At 38.1% G+C, this 22,684-nt stretch overlaps 2 protein-coding genes across 2 annotated transcripts; both read right to left on the bottom strand.

The window, feature by feature from the left end:
• Window positions 1-6,908: 6,908 nt before the first annotated feature.
• On the bottom strand, window positions 6,909-15,994 carry LOC135157132 (uncharacterized). Its single transcript, XM_064111737.1, has 2 exons — window positions 7,537-15,994; window positions 6,909-7,052 (listed from the first exon to the last, which is right to left on the bottom strand). The coding sequence occupies exon 1, from the start codon at window positions 14,901-14,903 to the stop codon at window positions 10,566-10,568; it is 4,338 nt and encodes a 1,445-aa protein (XP_063967807.1). The 5' UTR covers window positions 14,904-15,994; the 3' UTR covers window positions 6,909-7,052; window positions 7,537-10,565.
• LOC135157093 (uncharacterized) lies at window positions 9,179-10,543 on the bottom strand. The gene has a single exon (XM_064111595.1). The coding sequence runs from the start codon at window positions 10,541-10,543 to the stop codon at window positions 9,179-9,181; it is 1,365 nt and encodes a 454-aa protein (XP_063967665.1).
• Window positions 15,995-22,684: the final 6,690 nt, after the last annotated feature.

The raw sequence follows: 22,684 nt of genomic DNA, 5'->3' as shown, positions 1-22,684 counted from the left end.
GATTAAAGGTAGAAGTCAGATAGGAAGTCTTAGAAGAGATGATGGATCTCTAGTAGAAACTGATAAGGAAAAGGCAGATGTCCTTAACAAATACTTTTGTGAAGTATTTACTGTTGAAGACTTACAAAACTTTCCAGATTATGTGACCGGAGTAGACGCTGATATACCTAGTATGGAAAAGTTAGGATTTGAAACATCAGATGTGACAAAAATGATCAAAACCTTAAATGTGAATAAATCAGCTGGCCCAGACGGGATCCATCCTAAAGTGCTGAAGGAGTTGGGTGAAGTTATTGCAGAACCACTATCTATCATATTCAACAAGTCAATGCATGAAGGTAAAATTCCAGCTGACTGGAAAAAGGGAATTGTAATTCCTCTTCCCAAGAAAGGAAATAGAACACAGATTTCTAACTACAGACCGGTGAGTCTTACATCGATAGCAGGAAAACTAATGGAAAAGATTGTGAGGAATGCTGTAGTGGATCATTTGCAAGATAATCAATTGTTGTATTATAACCAACATGGATTCATCCCAGGACGGTCATGTTCCACACAACTTCTGTATGTGCTTGAAGAATGGACGCAGATGCTTGATGAAGGGAAGCCAATCGATGTTCTGTACTTAGATTTTCGTAAAGCATTTGACAGTGTTCCCCATGAAAGGCTACTACGTAAACTAGAGAGACACGGAATTACGGGCCAACTTCTTATCTGGATGCGAGAATTTTTGACAGGAAGAGTTCAGCGTGTACGAGTAAACAGGGAACTATCTCCATGGTCTCCAGTATCAAGCGGAATACCGCAAGGGAGTGTTCTCGGACCTATTCTCTTCCTAGTCTTTATCAATGACCTATCATCTGCTGTCAACAAGAGTAATGTTGCTTTATTTGCCGACGACACCAAACTTTACAATATAGTGAGTGACTTATCAAAGATCAAAGATCTTCAAGAAGACCTGGATAGACTGCAATTATGGTCAGCGAAATGGCAGTTACCTTTCAATAGCAGTAAATGTAAAGTTCTACACATCGGAAGGAATAATCCAGAAGCAAAATTTTATATGTTGGAACAAGAAGTGAAGTCAGTAGCTACCGAAAAGGATCTTGGGGTAACAGTTGATAATCAATTGAAATTTCATCAGCATGTGTCTCTAGCTGTTAATAAGGCATACCAACTGCTTGGAATCGTAAAGAGAACTTTCACTCAACTAAACAAATCTACCTTGCCCATTCTCTTCAAGACATTAATTAGACCACATCTGGAATATGGGAGCGTCATCTGGAACGGTAGATTTACAGAACATGCCAAGAAGGTTGAGAGAGTACAGAGGCGAGCAACAAAACTAGTGAAGGACTTGAGAAACGTACCGTATGAAAGGAGACTCAGGGAACTTAACATGTACTCACTCTATTATAGAAGGAGGAGAGGAGATATGATAATGGTCCACCAGATTATGCATGGATTGGTCAACATTTCTCCAGACCATTTCTTCTCCAAGTCTGGTAGTAACTCCACAAGAGGTCACTCCATGAAATTATTGAAATCCCATAGCAAACTGGATGTGAGAAATAAGTCTTTCAGTAGAAGAGTCATCAATGACTGGAATAGTCTTCCTGAAAACCTAATACAAATGCCAACAACAGACAAATTTAAAAGAAATATTGATATTTTTTGGCAAAAAAACCACTTTGAGCTTCCATGACTCCTCACGCAAGCTCATGAAGTAGTAGTTTTCAGTGACCAATCATACAAGAAACGACCGGGAATTACAGGCTTGCGCCTTCATCCCGTACCAGATGATGATGATGATGATGAGAGGACTTGGAAGTTGGATAAATCTTGCTCATTTGCTCATTAACACAGGGGCTTGCAGACTAATTGTGTGTGTCTGTGATTTCAGCATTCAACACACACAGTCCGTGTACACCACTCATTCAATGAACAAGGAACGGGGTATACTATAGGAAACGACGTAAAATTCAATAGGCCTACGCGCTACGTCGGACTAGGCCAAGTCTAAGATTAATATACGACAACACAGATAAACTTACCATTCTATTGCATATGGGGACGTGAGGGCACTTCTAGTTACAACCTTTGAATCTTTACACTTTCCTTTGGATTTTCTGACTGTTTTAGCCCCCTTTCCAATCGTTGGAGCAATGTTAGTTGACATATTTAATATTGTTCATTCAAACAGCAACCTCAATAAACACAGTCGGCGTTACATAACTCGGAAACTTTACTATGACAAGCCAAAGAAGTATTTCACCAACTCCCAGTCACGGAAATATTTCCGTGGTATATACATATACCACTATTTAACTTGTTATTATCTGAAGTTCTGTACACCAGGGAATCAATCTATATTAGGCCGGGGCCTATATTCCTTATTTTAAAAAAAAGTCTTACATTTTGCAGGTCAAAAACGTAAGACTGTTTTAGTATTTCAATTCAGTGGCGCAATGAGCTGAAATACGGATATTGTCGTGTTTAGGAAAAATTCTAAAACTTGGTCGCGAGCGAGCGAAATATTTTTTCCGTTTTGATATGAACTTATAATTTTTTATTTCTTTTATCCTTCTTTTTATCTTGATTTTTCGTGGAACATTTGGGGTCAGATATCCCTCAAGGTATCTCCCTCGACCACCCTCTTCATGGCCTTTTTCGTCCTTGTCAAAATCCTCAACCTCATCATGCAGCTCGATCCATTCATGAACTCGGATGTTTTTCATTAAAAATAATTTAATGAACTTGAATCCGGGTTCATCATTTTTTTAAACAAACTGCTTCATCCTCCTTCTAATTGTGAAGGTTATACATGTTATAAAACCATTTTTGTTTGGAATTATATTTTAAGAACACGTACGTTCATGCAAAAAGCAGTTATATTTAATTTTAAACTAAAAAATGTATATGAGATGAATGCAGAAGAGACTAATATATAAATACAATTAAAAAAAGGGGGAATGGGTTGGGCAATGAAACAGAGTAAACATAATTATAATGATATACTTGTTGGGAACTACTGCATGGCAATTGTGAAGGGGGCGGCTACCCATAAAGAGGTCTAGACCATAAAGCCGCCGGATACTCAGCAGGACAGCTGGCAGATAATATGCAAATTAACTGGTTTTGGAACCAGTTGGGTAACTGGAAAATTTCCAATTGGAAACCATTTGGAAGTCATTTCCAGTTACCCAACTGGATCCAGTTATGATTTCCAGTTACCCAACGGGTTCCAATTGAATTATTTCCAGTTAATCACCTTTCCAGTTAGAAGTCATTTCCAGTTACCCAATTGGTTTCAGTTAGGATTTCCAGTTACCCCGAACTGGTTAGGATTTCCAGTTACTCAACTGGTTCCAGTTAGGATTCCAGTTACCCAACTGGTTCCAGTTAGAAATCATTTCCAGTTGGAAGTCATTTCCAGTTACCCAAACGGTTCCAGTTAGGATTTCCAGTTGCCCAATGGGTTCCAGTTAGGATTTCTAATTGCCCAACTGGTTTCATTTAGTTTCAACTGGAAATTGTTATATTTCAGTTAAAACCAATTGAAACCAGTTGGAAATCCAACTGGTTTCAATTGGATTTTGGTCCTGGGTTATGCGTTAGTGCCGTCTTTTTCAGCTTTTTTTCAACTTGGGGGTGTATAGGCCTACTTTTGGGGGAAAAGATACAAAAATAACCAACTTCACCAGAGGGTGATTCAGCTTTCGCTAATCTGTGGCCGCAAAAATATTTCCTCCCACATTTAATGCCCGATTGGCAGCTCAAAGCTGATTTTGTTCTTTTTTTTTTATTAGGTGGTAGAGTCCTATAACAAAAGACTGAAATTATGAGAGCGCGAATTGCGAGTTCAAATATGTGGATATATTTACACCTAGAAATCAAACATTCTAAGCAATTCTTATAATCATGATATGATCAATATGCGGTTTTAATTCAACTCCAATTTTTTATATACTGACCAGAAAAGGGAAAATTTAGGACTATTTGCAGTGACTGCATAGATGATAGACCTATATTATCATCAATCAAATAATTAAAATTATACCTGAAAACTATATTAGCACTTTATGTAAACATGAACGAGATAGGTCCAAATTATTGATGAGAGCGCGAAGCGCGAGCTAAATTTTTTTGTAATTCCGACCTGAAAATGTGACACTTAAGCATTTTTGTAATAAGGAATTCAGTAAACGAGCACAATTAAAGCACGATCGAGCTGAATTCGTTTTGTCGAGTTATACCCCAAAACGGGACATTCCAAAACCTATGCTTTAATCATGAACACGATATGCATAGCTTAATTTCAAAGAGATGAACTTTTGATAGAGTTCATCTAAAACGGTACATTTCAAGGACTGATTGTGAGAAATCATGAAGGAAGAGAATGGGTATCGATCTATAATGCAAGCGCATATATATTTATATTTAGCTGTTTAGCACTCTTTAAAATCATGAACAAGATGCCTTACTCGTTGAAACAAAATTAAAAAAAATCGAATAGCGAGCAGAATAGTTTGAGCATATTGACTTGAAAATACTATAAGCCCCTTGTTTTAATATCCTCCTTAGCAGATTATTATCCTCCCTTCAGGGCAATGCTATCGCGTAGAGGGAGCTTAATTTTTATTTATGTAATGACCTGATGTTTCCCCAAATTATCCCCTCCCCTTAATTGTTTCATTCACTTTTTCTTCCTCTTCTTACTTTTCTTTCTTTTTGCTTCCCTTCCTTTTCCCCTCTTTTTTATTTCCCCTTTTCCCTTTTTTACCGTCCGCCAATGGGGGGGGGGGGGGGGCAAAATTAAAGCTACCCCAAAAAATAATCGCACGAGCTTTGGTGCAGTGAAAACATAGCTGCATTTATATGTAATCTAAGGTAGATATGAATAACAAAACTAATTCTAATAACAGGTCGCCCATCTCAAAAGAACGGCCTCCCCCCTTGGGGACGATCCCCCAAACTCCAGCCCCCCCCAAAAAAATACTAATGATAGTAAATTATAATTGGCGAATCCGAGGGGGTGCTGCAGCAGATCATGGGAGGCCCCCATTTTAATGGGAAAATAAGTTTCTTTTTGAAAAAAGAAACAGAAATTGATGCAAAGATTGTTTTGCCCCCGGCCCTCAAAGCTGTCAAAGGGTCACCTGGAAGCGGGGGCTGGGGGGGGGGGGGCTGAGCCCCCCCCCCCCCCCACTTTGAAAGGCGTTCCACGGCCCCTGCTATATGCATGCACATTTACATGAGCTATTCAATGAGCAAATTGATAATGTCACATCCCTACTTTAAAAAAAAAAGTTAGATTAGATATTCATTGCTGCAACTCAATTATACACACATAAAAATGTGAAATAATATGATGATTTCATGTAATAACATAAGAAAAGGGAAAGTTTGGATGTGACATCATGATAAGCTCAACTCATGAATTATTGACGATGTGTATTTAACCATCTTCATTTCCACCAAATCATCATCATCATCATCATCATTGATCATCATCAACATTGATCATCATCTCTATCATCATTATCATCATCATCATCATCATCGCATTGTCTTTGTCATTGTTGTTGTTGTTATTGTTATATTTGACCGCTCACGTGGTCGTGAGACACGACTGTCACATGATCTTGTCGATGACGCAATTCATACGGCACCGCCTTGCATTGCCTGAGTCATCAGACAGAGGGAATTCGTCAGATAATAAAATCGATTACTGTTCAACTTCTGCCAGAGAAAACAAGACTATACGCTTCGGAGAGTGCTTATGAAGTGATTTGACGATTTGGAAGGGTAACTGGCTTGTTCTCGTTCTTTCAAAACGACCTTTTGTTTTGGTAAGACGACTTAGAGACTCTTTTGGGGCGCTAGTGTGCTTTCGCATCCCCTGTGACTGTGTGTCCTTGACGAAATGAATCATCCAGTCAGAGTTTCACTGTTCGATCGCCGGCGCGGCCCCGGGCTGGCACTGGCCGGTGCGCGTTGCTGGGCGGGGGATGCAAATGGCAGTTAAAAGTGCATGAGCGCCCGGCCGCGCCTGGGGGTAATTGTTTATGATGTAATCGATGATGTTTTCACCTTATTAGTCTATTTGTCCACCTTTCTTGTCACTTTCACTTTATCATATGGCCCTTGAATGTTAGTACCGGTATTTACTCTAATATAAATAGGGTTTTTTTAAAGGAGAATGAAACTCTTGGAGCAAGTTAGCTTTTGTGAAAGCAGAAAAATCAAAGAATAAGATCAACAAAAGTTTGAGTAAAATAGGACTAGCAATAGAAGAGTTATGAGCATTTGAATGTTGAGATCACTAAGGCTATGGAGATCCTCCCATTGGCAATGCGACTAAGATCTATGATGTCACAGATGAACAACTCTAGCTCTCCCCTTTTGGACACTGAAAATATACCCCAAAACATATCTTTTTGCTCATTCTAATCATAAGATATGACAAACAATTCATCAATGATATAATGTTGTGAAACCTCTGTACTTGTCCTCTCATAAAGAGAACACCTCACCTTGTGATAGACTCTATAAAAGTGAGAATATAAGTGAAATAAGTACTAGAGTAATAATGAGGTAGTTGTACGTGTGTGACATCACAGATCTTGGTCGCATTGCCAATTGGAGGATCTACATGGCATTAGTGATCTCAATATTCAAATGCTCATAACTTTCTTATTATTCATTCCATCTTCCTCAAACTTTCAACAATATGTTTCTTTGATTTTTCTCTTTGATATGGATTCAGCTGGTTTCAAGGGTTTCATTCTCCTTTAAATGTTGATAAAAAAATATGATTGAATTATATGATGGTGGGCCCCAAACTAAGCCTAAGGCCCAAGTCTGCGCACCTAACAATTTGAGTTAAGATTTAACATGAATTTCTTTGTAACTGAAGACTTGCTTGAGAGTTCAAAAATAAAAACAAAGGTCTCAACAGGAATATAAAGTTTCATGTCATCCTTTTAATTCTTCATTTATTTCCTTCTGTATATTTTCTCTGTATTGACATGAAGCAAATTCCGTGAAAACTGTTGGTAGAAACAAAATGATAGGAAAGTCATAAGTACAAGAGCAATAAACCTTTACATCATTTATGACTTTGACCATTATGATAAATCTATCATTTGACCTGAATGTAAATCACAATCCAGTTTCAAGATACATTGATATATTTAGCACTGAAAAGCTTCTCACTAAATTGTATACAACCAAACAACTTCAGCAATCAACATTAAATTACACCTGTGAAATTCATGTACTTAATACTAACATAAAATTGTCTCTTAGACATCATCAATTGGAATTAATAAACTATAGCATTATCAGGTGTTTGAATAAAGTGTGCTTTCCAAGAGATATGCATTTGACAAACATACTTTCTGTTGGCTTTCTTCACATACATGTACATTAATGCATTAAGCCTGTCATGTCAATCAAACCAAATTAGAATCAACTTTTCTTGCATTATAATATTCATATTTCTTAAATACATAAATCAATGTTTCTACTGACCTCTTTGCCTCCAAAAATCTTCTTATATAGGGCAATCCCATGTAGGATGCTTTAGATTTATGTTGATACAAATTCTCAAACAGAATCTCCAGAACTGATTCCAATATCACATTACCTCAGTTCACCAAGAGATGGCGCTATTAATAAAGAACCTCAGACAAGGCATACATAGCACATATACTATACATGCACAGTGTAAATACATAGGAAAACGTGTGTGTACTCACTCAAGTAGTCTGACCCTCAGACCCAATGAAATTCTTCAGTTTTAACACATTAAATCATTTGATGGCTTTTCAGAAAAATTAAATATACAAAATTATCTTCAAAGCAGCTTTCATTACATGGCTCCTTTAAATTATCATTTCTAATTTACCAACATGCTCAGTCAGAAAGCTGTACTTCATTAGCTTTAATATATAAAGTAAATACATTTCATTATTGCTACACTTGCAAAGAACAGCTTGAGATATCTTACAGCAGAAACAAATGTCAAATATTGTGCACTGTTGTTTCGTTTCCATCATTACAAATTTTATATTTTCTTTGAATAAAAAAGGCACAAAAAAAACAAAAAACTAAACCATCCGGTGCCCAAAGTTAACATTATTACCAAATTCAGCATTTTATCAAGCCGACAGAAATTTGTCATGTTCAAATCAAAACCTGAATCTTCGAAACTGTATGATTCTGTAATTGAAAAGTGCTGACTACATCGTTTATCACGTCAATTAAATACTGCTTGTTGAAAGACATGATACAATACACTCTATTTCTCTACTTACACTATACTACCTACATATCATAGAACATTAGGCAACCCGAGGAGTTCCTGGGGCAACTGTAATAGTCCAAAAGGTGATCTGTTGATATCGTTAAATCATTATATCATTAAGGTGATACGATTCATAAAACTCACTTGCATACAATTTTGCATACAAAAAAAAATCAATCCTTTGGACAAAACCTTTGTCAATCAATTTGAAAACGCTATATACATGTATCACATGTGCCGTCATTAGATGCACATTACAAGTGGAATGAAATCTACATGACTTATTAGTAATCGAAAAGGAAGCACTTTGTATCATGCCACAGTATAACTAGTCTCAAAATTCAGACCTGATCAAGAGCAATTCACAATTTGTTGTGTTGTACTTGTATACAAGTAGATCATTATGAGTTTAAAGTACAAGATCATATATTATATATCACTGAACATGAACATGTAGTCTGGAATCAGACTCGAATACATGTATAAAAATATGATACATGTAACTCTTAGTCTAAATTTCAGACCTTAAAATGAATATCAAGTTACTCTTAGAGAAATTCAAATTTATGTCAAATGTTCATCCTTCTTCAACCATAAATGTTCATACAGTCTTCTCTGTAGATTCGAAATGCATAATTATCCAATCGGAGTATTAGAGTCTAAAGTAAATATGTTCCCAAATATGAATGTCTCTCGGTTTCACAAACAAAAAATGAACGTTTCCTCTGATTCACGTTTTGACTGTATTTTCTGAGTTCACTTTATACAAATATCAATTAATAACATATTTAAATGAAAGATAGCAAATCCAATTATGAAGTTTGCAAAAATCCTAATTAAATGTCTATAGGCTCTTTGGCTGGGAATTTATACTTGGTCTTCTTGCGTGATCAAAAGAACCAGTTTATGAATTGGGCGGTCGAGATGACACAGTGGAGAAACACGCTTTCCTTGATTGTTCAGTTTCGAATTACCTACTGCAATTTTCACTTTGCGAACATGAGTGTCACCAGAAGCATATGTTTCAACAATTCTCCCCAGAGACCACATATTTCTGGGAACATTCTCATCTTTGATTAACACGATATCGCCAACCCTCATGTCGCGCTGTGGAACAGTCCATTTATTTCTTGATTGAAGTTGACTCAGAAATTCCTTTCTCCATCGGGACCAAAACTCATTTGCTAGATGTTGAACCCTTCTCCAACGTTTCTTTGCGTATAAGTCCTCCCGAGGAAAAATACCAGGTGGCGGAAGTATTACCCTTGATTTTTGAGTCAACAATAGATTTGGAGTTATGGGCTCTAGGTGAGATGGATCATTCAGGAATTCTACAGACAGTGGACGACTATTCACAATAGCTGCTGCCTCACATAGCAATGTTCGCAGTGAATCATCGTCCAGTTGCTGACTATTTTGACACAGCAATGCTTCCAAGACTCTACGAACAGTACGTATTTGCCTTTCCCAAGCTCCTCCCATGTGGCTTGAGTAGGGGAAGTTGAAGGTGAAGTCAAAGTAATCGCATCCTTCTCTGAGCAGATGCTGTTTAACTTTCTCATGATTCATCTCCTTCCAAGCTTTCACGAGTTCATTCTTGGCACCAACAAAATTTGTCCCTCTGTCCGACCTGAGTTGACGAACAGGACCACGAACAGAGATAAAACGTCGAAGGGCGTTAATGAAAGCATCAGTGGACAATGAGTTCAGTACTTCTATGTGGATTGCACGCGATGACATACAAGTAAAAAGAAGGCCATATCTCTTTACCTCCTTTCTGCCTTCTCTGATTATCCATGGTCCAAAGCAATCCATACCGCAGTAAGAAAATGGCGGTTCAGAGGCTAGACGATCCTTTGGTAGATCCGCCATTTTTTGTACCTGTGTTGGTCGTCGTAGTTTCCGACAGGTAACACATCGAGAGATGAGCTTGGATACAAGATTACTGCAACCCAATATCCAATAACCATGGGATCTGATACAGTTAGTAGTCATGCCTCTTCCCTGATGAGCAACTTCTTCATGACAATGAGCTACAATCAGGTCTGTAACATGACTTTGAGGTAGGATGGCGGGATGTTTGTTTGTGAACGAAGTTTCAGACCTTCTCAAGCGACCTCCTACTCTCAGGATGTTCTCACCGTCTAGAAATGGGTCAAGTTGATGTAGACGGCTGGTAGTCTTACAATGACGTCTCCTCTCACGAGAAGATGTCTGAGTGGCATTTTTCATAACTTCCTGTCTTTGAATTTCATCATGGAATGCCTTTTTTTTGCATATGCCGTATTATCTCCTTTTCTGCTTGGAGAAGTAATTCAGCAGACATAGGCTCAATAACTGTTTTCTTAGCATCGCTCCTCTGGTTAGCTCTCTGATGCTTCTGTTCACACCGTCTTCTTAAGTAGGACTTTAGTCTGAGACAATTTGCTACAGCCCTTCTGGTTTGATGCCAACTGGAAAATCGGTCTAGTCGTTCCAGCTCAAACTCATCATTCTTCTTGAAAGCAGCATGAGCTTGAGTTAGCTTCACTTCAGGGTCATTAGGAAGCATTTCGCCATCATCCTTACTTTCAATAGCTGGAATTTCCTTCTCCCATAGGAATTTGGGGCCAGTTAACCATCTCGATTGCTCTATCTGATTGACAGTGAGTCCTCTTGAAGCTGTATCAGCAGGGTTATTTTTGGTGTCAATATGATGCCACTGTGAAGGCATTGACTCGTCTCTGATCTGACTCACTCTATTGGCTACAAAAACATGATATCGTCTTGCTTCATTCTTAATGTAGCCTAAAACTACTCTGCTATCAGTCCAGAAGAAATGCTTGGCATTTACAAAATCGAGTTCATTTTGCAGAAAGGAACTCATTTTCACAGATAACAGGGCTGCTGTTAACTCTAGTCGGGGCTTGGTTACTGTCTTGATAGGAGTGACCCTAGATTTTCCCATCACCAGGGTACAGTGCACCTTGTCTTCTTGATTTGTAAGTCTCAGGTAGGTACACTGCCCATAACCGGCGTTACTGGCATCACTGAAGTGATGAAGTTGCACATCTCTGGTTTCTCCAAAGTCTTTTGGTTTGTAGCATCTATCGATGGAGATGTACTGAAGTTGGAGAATGTCGGTCTTCCACTGTTCCCACTTAGCTTTGAGTGCATCTGATAAGGGGTCGTCCCATTCAGCAGAAGTTCGACATAATTCTTGGAGAATCAGCTTTGCAGGAAGTATTATGGGTGCTAATAGTCCTAGAGGATCATACACTGACATGACTGTAGACAGGATTCCTCTTCGAGTCAGTGGTTTATCCTGAAAGTTGATCCTGAATTGAAATTTATCTGATTCAATGCACCATTGGACTCCGAGAGCCTTTTCCACAGGCAAGGTGTCTTGCGAAAGATTCAATTCCTTGAGGTCCTTTCCTCTGTCATCAACTGGAACAGATTGCATTACCTTTCTGGAGTTAGATACTATCTTATGCAGGTGAAGACGTCCACGTTCACATATCTTTCTCGTCCTCATGATGAGATCAATGGCTTCATCTTCGGTTGATACAGATTTCAACCCATCGTCTACGTAGAAGTCGTTCTGTATGAAGTCTGATGCATCATGTCCAAACTCATCTGCATAGTCTTTTGCAATCTGCTTCAATGCAAAGTTCGAACAGCCAGGCGATGAAGCGGCACCGAACAGATGAACGTTCATCTGGCAGTCACTAAGTCGGCGACTAACATCTCCGTTTAACCACCATAGAAACCGGAGATAGTTTCTATGCTCTTTGTTTACCTGGAATTGGTGGAACATTTCCTTCACGTCACACATGAAGGCCGTGACTTCTTTCCTGAATCGACAAAGAACACCGGTGAGGGTATTAGTCATGTCCGGTCCTGTTAACAAGTGAGCATTCAATGAAGTTCCTCTAAACTGCGAGCTGCAGTCAAAAACAACTCTCAACTTGTTGGGCTGTTTCACTCCATGATGGGGAATGTACCATACTTTACCCTCTTCTCCTGATTCTGATGCGACCTCTGCATAGTTGCTATTGAAGAGGGTATTCATTTGTTTTGTGTATTGTTCATGATACGCAGGATCCTTCTTAAACTTTGTCTTGAGATGATTGAGTCTTTTCTCGGCAAGGACCCTATTATTTGGAAGAGTAGGATTTTCATCACGAAATGGCAGAGGCATCTCATAATGACCACTTTCAGACACATGAACTTGACGCTCCATTATCTCTAGAAATCTCAAGTCATTCCTCGAATATGGCCTTTGTCTTTTCTCTGGTGCAAAGTCTGCTTCTAAAAGACGTATGACTTGAGAAGGAGTGATCTCCTCCTTAATCCTTGATTGATGGCTGAAGGTAACTGTGGTTGGATGGCCATCTACTTGCAATTCTTCTGGAATAACGTGCACCATAACGCGATGACTGATTCCAATATGATCATGTGCACTGTCATGATAGTTGGGTTCCATTGTACCGACAACACTCCATCCAAGATCAGTTTGTAATCCAAATGGTCCACCATCATCAGGGGAGCTTAACACAGCTCGCGGAGTGAGGGCCCTTGCACAATCATAGCCAATGAGAAGTCCAATCTCACAATCTTGGAGGGGAATCAAATGTTTGGCTATGTCGTTAAGATGAGGGTGCGCCTTAGCAATGTCTGGCGTTGGTATGTGTTCTCGATTTGCCGGCATAATATTCCGAGTGTAAGTTGGGGGCAAACAAATTTCTTCTCTTCCATTAAATGCTCGAACTTTAAGTCCACTGATCTTTTCACTCGAAATTCTCTCATTGGCCAGCGTCATGGTCGAAAGAAGCAAGTTGACTGCTATTCCTTCAATGCCCATTGCTTCCTTAGTTTTATCTAAAATGAAGCTAGTGTCTGACTGAGTGTCCAGCATAGCATACACTAACCTCTCCCCAGGTACCGATTCATGCGATAGCCACACAGGAACTATAGTAGATGTCTTTAGAGATCTGTGATTGTCCTTCGTGGTTGAAGCATGAGATCTTGTGGTTTGAGTTTCCTCAGCTTCATTCTTTATGTCAACTTTCTTAGATTGTTGTCTTTCTGTCCAGTTTTCATCATGCAGAACAGTGGGGTGACGTCTTTTGCATGTTGAACATGATGACCTCTTCTTACAATTCCTAGAAAGATGACCGGACTTTAAACATCCGAAGCACAGACCATGATCGAAAACAAACTTGGTTCGGTGATCTAATGTCTGTGACATGAAGGATTTACAAGTAGCAAGATGATGTTCTCCCTTACAGTAGGTGCAAAGGGGTTTCCATTTTCCTTTCCTTCCATTTGCTTGCTGCCCCTGCACACTGGTTGATAATGTTCTCACATTAGAAGACTGCTGTCTCCTTTCTTTCAAGGGTGATGTCTGATTAGAAGTGATCGGATCACAAGCAATATCTGCCTCATTGATGATAAATTCTGTGAAGACAGAAAAGGGAGGAAAGGATCCTCTGTCTTGCCGCCATTTGACTACATTCCTGCCCCATCTTGTGATTAGCCAATCAGGCAGTTTGCTCATCAACTTTTTGTTCTCTCTTTCATCATCCAAATGATGTAAGTGATGGACATATCTGGCTGCTGTACAACACTGGTGAAGAAAATCTCCAAATCTCCGGAGGCCTAAATAGTCCTTGGGGCTGATTTTAGGCCAGTCATCGAGTTTGTCCCGGAAGGCATTGGAAATAACAAAGGGATTTCCATATCTCTCTTGTAGCACCTTCATGGCTTCCACATATGCAGCGTCATCTCCTAGCATGGAGTATCCTTTCACTAACACCAATGGTGCACCTTTAAGATACTTCAGCAGGAAGTAAAATCTCTCTCCGGCTGGAATACCGCGATGTTCAATGAGAGCGTCATAACTTCGCTTCCATGATGTGAATTCCAGTGGATTACCATCGAAAACTCCAGGCTCAGGTATTGGAAGTCTGTTCAAGCGAAGAAGTTCCGTCAAACTACTAGCAAGGACAACTTCTTCTTTATGAAGGCTTGATGTATGCGCATTCTTGTGTGATACTGCTTCAGGATCATAGGTTGGTTCATCAATTCTTCTCATCGTGGTAATGTCCTTTTCCTTTGGAGAATTTACCTTCCTTGAATCGTCTACCCACTCCTGGCACAACTTTCGTGATGTTGACGAGACGGACAAGTGAGAAGTTCCTTTATGTGAAGACATTTCGCCTCGTAGTGCAAGAAGCATCTTCAAAGTGTCCTTCATCAAGGAGGAATGTTCTTCTTCAATTTCATCCAATTTCTCCTCACTGCTATCATTAATATTTATGGATGAAGATAATTCGGCTAAATTCTCCTGCACTGAGATGACATTGTCCATGGCTGCTTGCAAGTTATCACGGCCATCCTTTATCACCGAAGATTCAACATCATCTTCAACTAGAAGCTCTCTAAGTTTATTAGAAAGCCTTCTCCATTTGGTGAGAGAACTCTTCCAGGCTTTAAGCTTCGCATCCAACTGATTTTGAATTCCCTTTTCAGTCGGCTTCCTTGTTCTTACACTTGCATCACCACCGCCATTAGCTGTGACTTTCTTTAATTCAGCAGGCTCGGACATCTTGAATCCTTTTTTGTAATGATGATAAGTCTTTGCATAGAGTTTTCACTGTAACTGAAGACTTGCTTGAGAGTTCAAAAATAAAAACAAAGGTCTCAACAGGAATATAAAGTTTCATGTCATCCTTTTAATTCTTCATTTATTTCCTTCTGTATATTTTCTCTGTATTGACATGAAGCAAATTCCGTGAAAACTGTTGGTAGAAACAAAATGATAGGAAAGTCATAAGTACAAGAGCAATAAACCTTTACATCATTTATGACTTTGACCATTATGATAAATCTATCATTTGACCTGAATGTAAATCACAATCCAGTTTCAAGATACATTGATATATTTAGCACTGAAAAGCTTCTCACTAAATTGTATACAACCAAACAACTTCAGCAATCAACATTAAATTACACCTGTGAAATTCATGTACTTAATACTAACATAAAATTGTCTCTTAGACATCATCAATTGGAATTAATAAACTATAGCATTATCAGGTGTTTGAATAAAGTGTGCTTTCCAAGAGATATGCATTTGACAAACATACTTTCTGTTGGCTTTCTTCACATACATGTACATTAATGCATTAAGCCTGTCATGTCAATCAAACCAAATTAGAATCAACTTTTCTTGCATTATAATATTCATATTTCTTAAATACATAAATCAATGTTTCTACTGACCTCTTTGCCTCCAAAAATCTTCTTATATAGGGCAATCCCATGTAGGATGCTTTAGATTTATGTTGATACAAATTCTCAAACAGAATCTCCAGAACTGATTCCAATATCACATTACCTCAGTTCACCAAGAGATGGCGCTATTAATAAAGAACCTCAGACAAGGCATACATAGCACATATACTATACATGCACAGTGTAAATACATAGGAAAACGTGTGTGTACTCACTCAAGTAGTCTGACCCTCAGACCCAATGAAATTCTTCAGTTTTAACACATTAAATCATTTGATGGCTTTTCAGAAAAATTAAATATACAAAATTATCTTCAAAGCAGCTTTCATTACAAAATTTTTTAACAAAATCTTTCAGTTAATAATGTTCCTTATATTATTAAGAGTAAGTGTACCCAATTTCTCATTTAAAAATGAAAGAAAATATAGGATTTTCTTGAAAAAACCTCGGGCAGTCATTTTAAGATTGAAAAAAAAATGATACCCGATGTCTGCACACTCATTCACTTCGCACACGATTCGGGGATTTTGATGAGAAAGGCTGCATTTTGAGGCCGTCACATAAAATGCCCTAAATTCATTATTTTTCCACCATTTTGAGTCAGATTTTTTTATGAATACCTGTCTATGTATTGCATGTGAAAAGTTCGTGCTCGTTGCGTATCTTCTTTTACTAGAATCGCACAGAGACGCGTGTGTGCAGACAAGGGGGACTGCGCAGACTTGGGGGAACTTGCCATAGGCCTATAGGTCTAGATCTGATTTGACATAAATTTCATTTGCGGAATTCCAGCCGAAGTTCTACGAGGTATCGGAAAGAGCACCCCCTGCTCACGTTTGAGAGACATAGGGAATACATTTTTTGTACTCCTAACAAGGCAACAATAGTCAAAACTGACTAGTTTGCCTATTCAAAATAACAGCAACAACAGGGCTTCTTTGTTTGTGAATCATGGCCCTGGGAAGCGGGGGTTGCTGGGGATGGGAGCACCCCCTGGAAATCTGTTTTATTAACCTTTTTTCCCCCTTGGCTTTGTTTGTAAATTTTTCTCAGAAAAATTGTGCCATCACAGTCATTCAAAATAAGTATTTACAATTTCGTAACAAAAATAGGTCTACTCAGTTCCATTCATTTTTGTCTCGCCTGCATAGCAGAGCGAGACTATAGGCGCCGCTTTTCCGACGGCGACGGCGGCGGCGTCAACATCAAATCTTAACCTAAGGTTAAGTTTTTGAAATGACATCATAACTTTGGCCAAGTTGGGGGTATTTGTTGAATTACCATCATAACTTTGAAAATTTATGGATCTAGTTCATGAAACTTGGACATTAGATTAATCAAGTACCACTGAATATCCTGTGCGAGTTTCAGGTCACATGACCATGGTCAATGGTCATTTAAGGTCAATGAACTTTGGCCGTGTTGGGGGTATTTGTTAAATTACCATCCTAACTCTGAAAGTTTATGGATCTAGTTCATAAAACTTGGACATAAGAGTAATCAAGTATCACTGAACATCCTGTACGAGTTTCAGGTCACATGACCATGGTCAAAGGTCATTAAAGGTCAATGAACTTTGGCCATGTTGGGGGTATTTGTTGAATTACCATCCTAACTCTGAAAGTTTATGGATCTAGTTCATAAAACTTGGGATATAAGAGTAATCAAGCATCACTGAACATCCCCTGTGAGTTTCAGGTCACAAAACCAAGTCAAAGGTCAGTTAAGGTCAATTAACTTAGGCCATGTTGGGGTAATTGTTGAAGTGCCATCATAACTTTGAAAGTTTATGGATAGAGTGAATGAAATGTGGACATGGGTGTAGTTGACAGTCTTAAAGTTGAATTAAGAAGGGGGTGAGTTTCCATAAATATAGGTTCTACATACAATATATAGTATATATAAGTTGTTCAAACACATAGCATGTCACAATAATCCTCTGCCTTCTCGATATTTTGCTTTGAAAGTCTATGAAATTAGCCACCTGTCAGAGCCCGAGAGACGAGTGTACAGAAAAGTCACTCGGAGTGTGACGTCACCGGGGGGAATTTAGTATAAGAGGTGCCTGAATGTCATACAGAAATGCTATGCAGAGAGAGAAAGATATTTTACAATTTTTTTTCAAAGCAACTCAAATCAAACAAATAGGACTGATATGTACAAATCTTTACTTTCCCTGTATAAAAAACAGTATGAATAACCACCATGAACTCTTCAATCATGATGTAAGATAGCAAACAGTGAGTTATTGAATGATATTTTCACTATTTCTCATTTATTTTATCACGATGTTCAATCAAGTGAGTAGCTGGAAAGTAATTCCGGCGGCTAGCTCAGCGCGCGCTGAACGCATAATACTAGTACACACAACACCCAGGCATTGAGTGTACTGTTATGGTCTGGTATGTCGACTTAGTTCATGGCCGTGCAGCGATCCCCTGGCGTTTTTTCTTCTTTTCTTTTGTCTTTGACTCCACTTTTATATCCTCTGGATCATTTCCACTCATAGCTCATTCCACAGAACAATCTTGAACCAAACGTATAGTATTCTTTCTCGGCCTTCTGAGTTGTTTTCTATATTTAATTACGCTAGGGGTCACCGTCACACATACAAACGCAATTCGGAAGTGAGTTGAAGACAGAAAGATATATAGTAATTAGTATACATCTCTATGGTTGAAGACAACAAGAACGGTACGGTAGCTCGACAGCTAGCTGCGCCGGAGCGGGCGGCCGGTCGGCACAAAGCAATTCCGCAACCAACTGTGTTTTTTTGCAAGAGCCGCGTCACACGCGGATAAATATGTCATGATAACACGTCTGCTACGTTATCGACTGGTGAGAAGATCTCGATCAAATTTCATATTATTCACCTTGAAATTATTCCTTTAGGGTCTATGGTATCATTCTGAGGGAATTCACATATTTGGAATAATAGTACGGCCACAAATATTTTAATCATTTCCTCTTTGCAAGTTCTATGGCTCGCAGATACAACTTCAACTGCAGTTATTCCATATGAAGGAGTACGTGCATAGTACACAAAACGGCACTGCCTTGTTTACGACACCGGGACCGAATACCCCCCGGTGACGTCACACTCAAAGAACACCCGTCTCGGTAGGCATTGCAGGAGCGAACTCAGGGAAAATGGGTAGGGATAAATCGTTCAAATTCACTATTTTGAAAAAAGAAAATGGGGGGTCGAATCACCTATTAGTGTTTGGGGGGTTGTAAGGTTGCTATTAATGTAAATATCTCAATATTTGGAATCGTCTTCTTAATTCAACTTTAAGTCTCCGTTCAAATGTCATTTATGGTCAATGAACGTGGTATTATGTCATTATATGAATGATGTTTTTGTGAATGATTATTTTATAGTAGTTTTCAAAGTTAGCACTGCTGCTATATTAAATCGCGTAATGCAGGCGAGACTGCCAGAGGCGTTCCACTTGTTCAATTTTAATTTGGCTTCATCATAAACTGGGGATCGCGATCGTTTATTTTATTCACCATGCACCAGGGGTTCTGAAAATGTTCTTCTCTTTGTTAATCTTTTATCTTATCTCATTGTCATTGAGATAAGAAGACGCTAAAATCATTGCAAATCGGTATTCTGAAAATCTTCTTAACACGTTCATATCTCCGTAGGACTACCTCTTTCTTATCTTCAACACGCCTGTTTTAGATATTACCAATCAAAATTTGCTTTTTATTGGCAGTTTAACCAATCATGCCAATAGAAGCGTTCCTTATGTCAAGAGAATATCATGGGCGCTGTGCGTACACTAGTTTCTGGTGCATTGTGCGAATAGGCATTGTATATTATATGCAGTGACTTATTATTTTTTTTTTCTTGACACGTGCACAAAATAAATAAAGTAAAAAAAAGAGATGAAATGACGAACGAGCGAAATAAAGAATGAACAAAGAAAGAAAGAATAAAGAAAAAAGAAGAAAGAAAGTAAATAAGAAGGCATAAAAGTGTCAGAAAGCAGAAATAAAAAAAAAGGAAAAAATTAATAAAGAAGACAGAAAAAGAAGGAAGAAATAAACAAAAGATTTAAAAACTAAGGGAAGGAAGAAAGAAAGAAAATCAAGAGATTAAAAAGGAAAGACAAAAATAAAGATTAAAGGATGAATGAAAGAATTAAAAATAAAACAATTACATAGATAAAGAAAAAAATGAAAGATAAGAAAGAAAGAGAGACAGAGAAAAAAGGGGGAAAAGCACAAATAATGACTAAAGAAAGAAAGATAGAAAAAAAGAAAAATAAACTTTGTGGAATAGCCTTCTGCTGAAGACATTAACAAATGTACCTCTGTGAAGATTTTAAAAAATCTTCTCAAAACTCTTTTTATTTAACTCTTCGCTCTTTATGCGCCTTGAGCACTCTACAGATTGGATTTGGTGCTTTATAAGTCACATTATTATTATTATTAAAGAAAGAAAAAGAACAAAGAGGGAAAATAAAAAGGGAAGAAAGATGAAGAATAAATGAAAGAAAGCAAGAGAAAAGTAAGGAAAAAATGAAAAGAATAAAACAATAAATGAAGAATGAAAGAAAGGAAGAAAGAAAAAGAAATAAAGAAGAAAAAGAGACTGACAAAATAGAGGGTGAATGAAAGAAAGGGTGGAAGGTATACCAGTGGCCGTCTATTTTGAGCAAGAAAGAACACGGCTATCATGAGATGTGATGACCCTCTGGCTATTGTAAATATCTTAAATATCGTGAACGATAAAAAAAGATAAGAACGTTTGCAGAAAATACCACTTATCTACATTCTTTTAGCGCGCTTTGGTTTTATATGCGCAAGTTATAAATTTACGCGCTCAGCACAGGATGTAAAGCAAGAAAAAGATAAGAACATTTTCAGAATACCAATTTGAGATCGTGACGTGGATAAGAACATATTTGAGGTAACGTTTTCAGAATACCACCCCAGAGCATGAAAAAAAATATATAATTTTGAGCATATTTTTGTCGCGGCCCTCTGCTCTCTTCAGGAATGGAAAACTACAAAGGAGTCTCTGTTTATTTCTCCTTTACAAAAAATTATTAAAAGAATTCAACTGACTTTACTTTTGGGCCAATGGAGAGCGGTGTTGGCTCAGTCGGTAACGCGTCTGCCCGTCGAACCAAAGATCTTGGGTTCAAGTCCACCCCGGGCGGATGACTCAAGTCAGTGCGTTGTGTGTAAACGTCTCTCCCATGTTTCATAGATGCAGGCTATGTTACAATGGAAAACACTCCGTCCCTCAGATAGGACGTTAAATGGGGGCCCCGTGTAGAGGAGAGTCACCACCTTTGCACGTTAAGAACCCACTGCACTATTCGTATAAGAGTAGGGGGAAACCCCGGTGTAGTGGTCCACCTGCATTCCCCCCAATCAGTTATATCGGGAGGAGAGACCTGCGGGTCATAGTGATTCAGTTCGCTTTTTGCCTCCCAGGCACAGGTGACGCCAAACAAATAATAATAATAATATAAAAAAAAGTTATATGATGAATAGATCTGCATCTAAGTGTAATACTAATAACACTAATAGAAACTGACAGTGAAAATAAATTAAGCAGTTAGTTATCCCCAGCCAAGAACAAGAAAAAATATTAAAGCCAAACAGAGTGTAGATTCTGTGATCTAAATTCCCCCATTCATCTATTCATGCGATTTATGCCATTTCACCGTCCATTTCTTTATGACTCGCGAATAGTTGCATCTTCCTGTAATCTTATGAAACCTGATATGTTTACATTGAGTAGCAAACTCGATTGGTGTCTTGGCCATTTTCGCTAGGATGTGTGCAGTTTCTTTCCTTATCAAAGACACTACAAGGGAAAGACTGGACACTTCACCTATTTTACATGCAAATCAATGTAATGTTCCCTTCACAGTTCTTAACTCTTTGGCCCGTATTCTGAACTCAAGTTTAAATTAAACCCTGGTTTAAAGTTGTGGTTTAACTATGGAGAGCCAATTGGAGCACAAATCCTTATCAGTTCACATTCAAATTATTAACTCATATGACACCCACAATTGTCTGGGAATGATAAATGAAGTATTTTTCTTCATTATGAAAGCAAAGGGAAACAAAATAGTGAACATGAGAAATATACAATATAAACAGAATTTTGGAACTTTTGGCTCCCCATAATTTTAGCACTGAGTTAGACCGTGGTCTATTAAAGTTAAACCTGACTTCAGAATACGGGCCCTTATTATTATTATTACAAGAACACATGTCGCACGTGTGCAGCAATTTACAAGAATGAAATAAAACTTGAAGGCAGACAGGTGGTGACATACTTTTTATTGAGATTAATTCTTATAACGATGTTGCTGAAATGTCCACAAATTTTGCAATGCCAAAAACTTAGCAATTTTTCTTCAATGATTATAATGTTTAAAGGGGGAGTTAACTGTGTGTGGTCTCTCATTGACTGTGTGTTATAAATACATAGGCCCATATTCTGAAGTCGGGTTTAACTTAAACTCAGGTTTAAAGTACTAACAGTAGAGATATCATATTTCAGCTCATTTGGCTCTCAAATCATTCATAAGTGTCTAGGAAGTATAAATAGATGATTGTCTTCACCATCGATGAATCAGGAAAGAGCGCAGTAAACATGATAAACATACAACTTAATAAAAATTTTGACACTTTTGGCTTCCCATAATTTTAGCACGGAGTTAGACCATGGTCTAAGTTAAAACTGACTTCAGAATACGGGCCCTAGTCTTAAAATGTACGTTTTCAGACATCTACTAATACTACAGAGAATAAATTGACAAATATATTTGTATAGAGAAACAAAAATATTTTGAGAGGAAAAGTAATTGTTATGCTACTTGGTAACATAATTATTGTGGTATAAATGTATTGAGTAGTTTAATTAGCATGTTATCGTTTAAGTGGGTCTATATTATTAGACTACACTAGCATTATGGGTCAGGAAACTGGCCAGGTATGAGTAGTTCAGGACTCGAGATGGCACTATTGCTTCGTATATGCTTTAAAGAACAAGAAAATGGAGGGGGGGAGATAAAACCAAGCTTCTGAAGCATTGAATGAGGCAATACAAATGTTGTG

Source organism: Lytechinus pictus, chromosome 16 (genome assembly GCF_037042905.1).
Source record: "Lytechinus pictus isolate F3 Inbred chromosome 16, Lp3.0, whole genome shotgun sequence".
Classification (NCBI taxonomy): domain Eukaryota; kingdom Metazoa; phylum Echinodermata; class Echinoidea; order Temnopleuroida; family Toxopneustidae; genus Lytechinus; species Lytechinus pictus.
The sequence above is the reverse complement of the archived record's forward strand: the minus strand, read 5'-3'. Positions and strand labels throughout refer to the sequence as shown.

What these genes read in the sequence shown, in the direction of transcription:
- LOC135157093 (XM_064111595.1), bottom strand. Translation starts at nt 10,543, where the DNA reads ATGAAAAATGCCACTCAGACATCTTCTCGTGAGAGGAGACGTCATTGT.
- LOC135157132 (XM_064111737.1), bottom strand. Translation starts at nt 14,903, where the DNA reads ATGTCCGAGCCTGCTGAATTAAAGAAAGTCACAGCTAATGGCGGTGGT.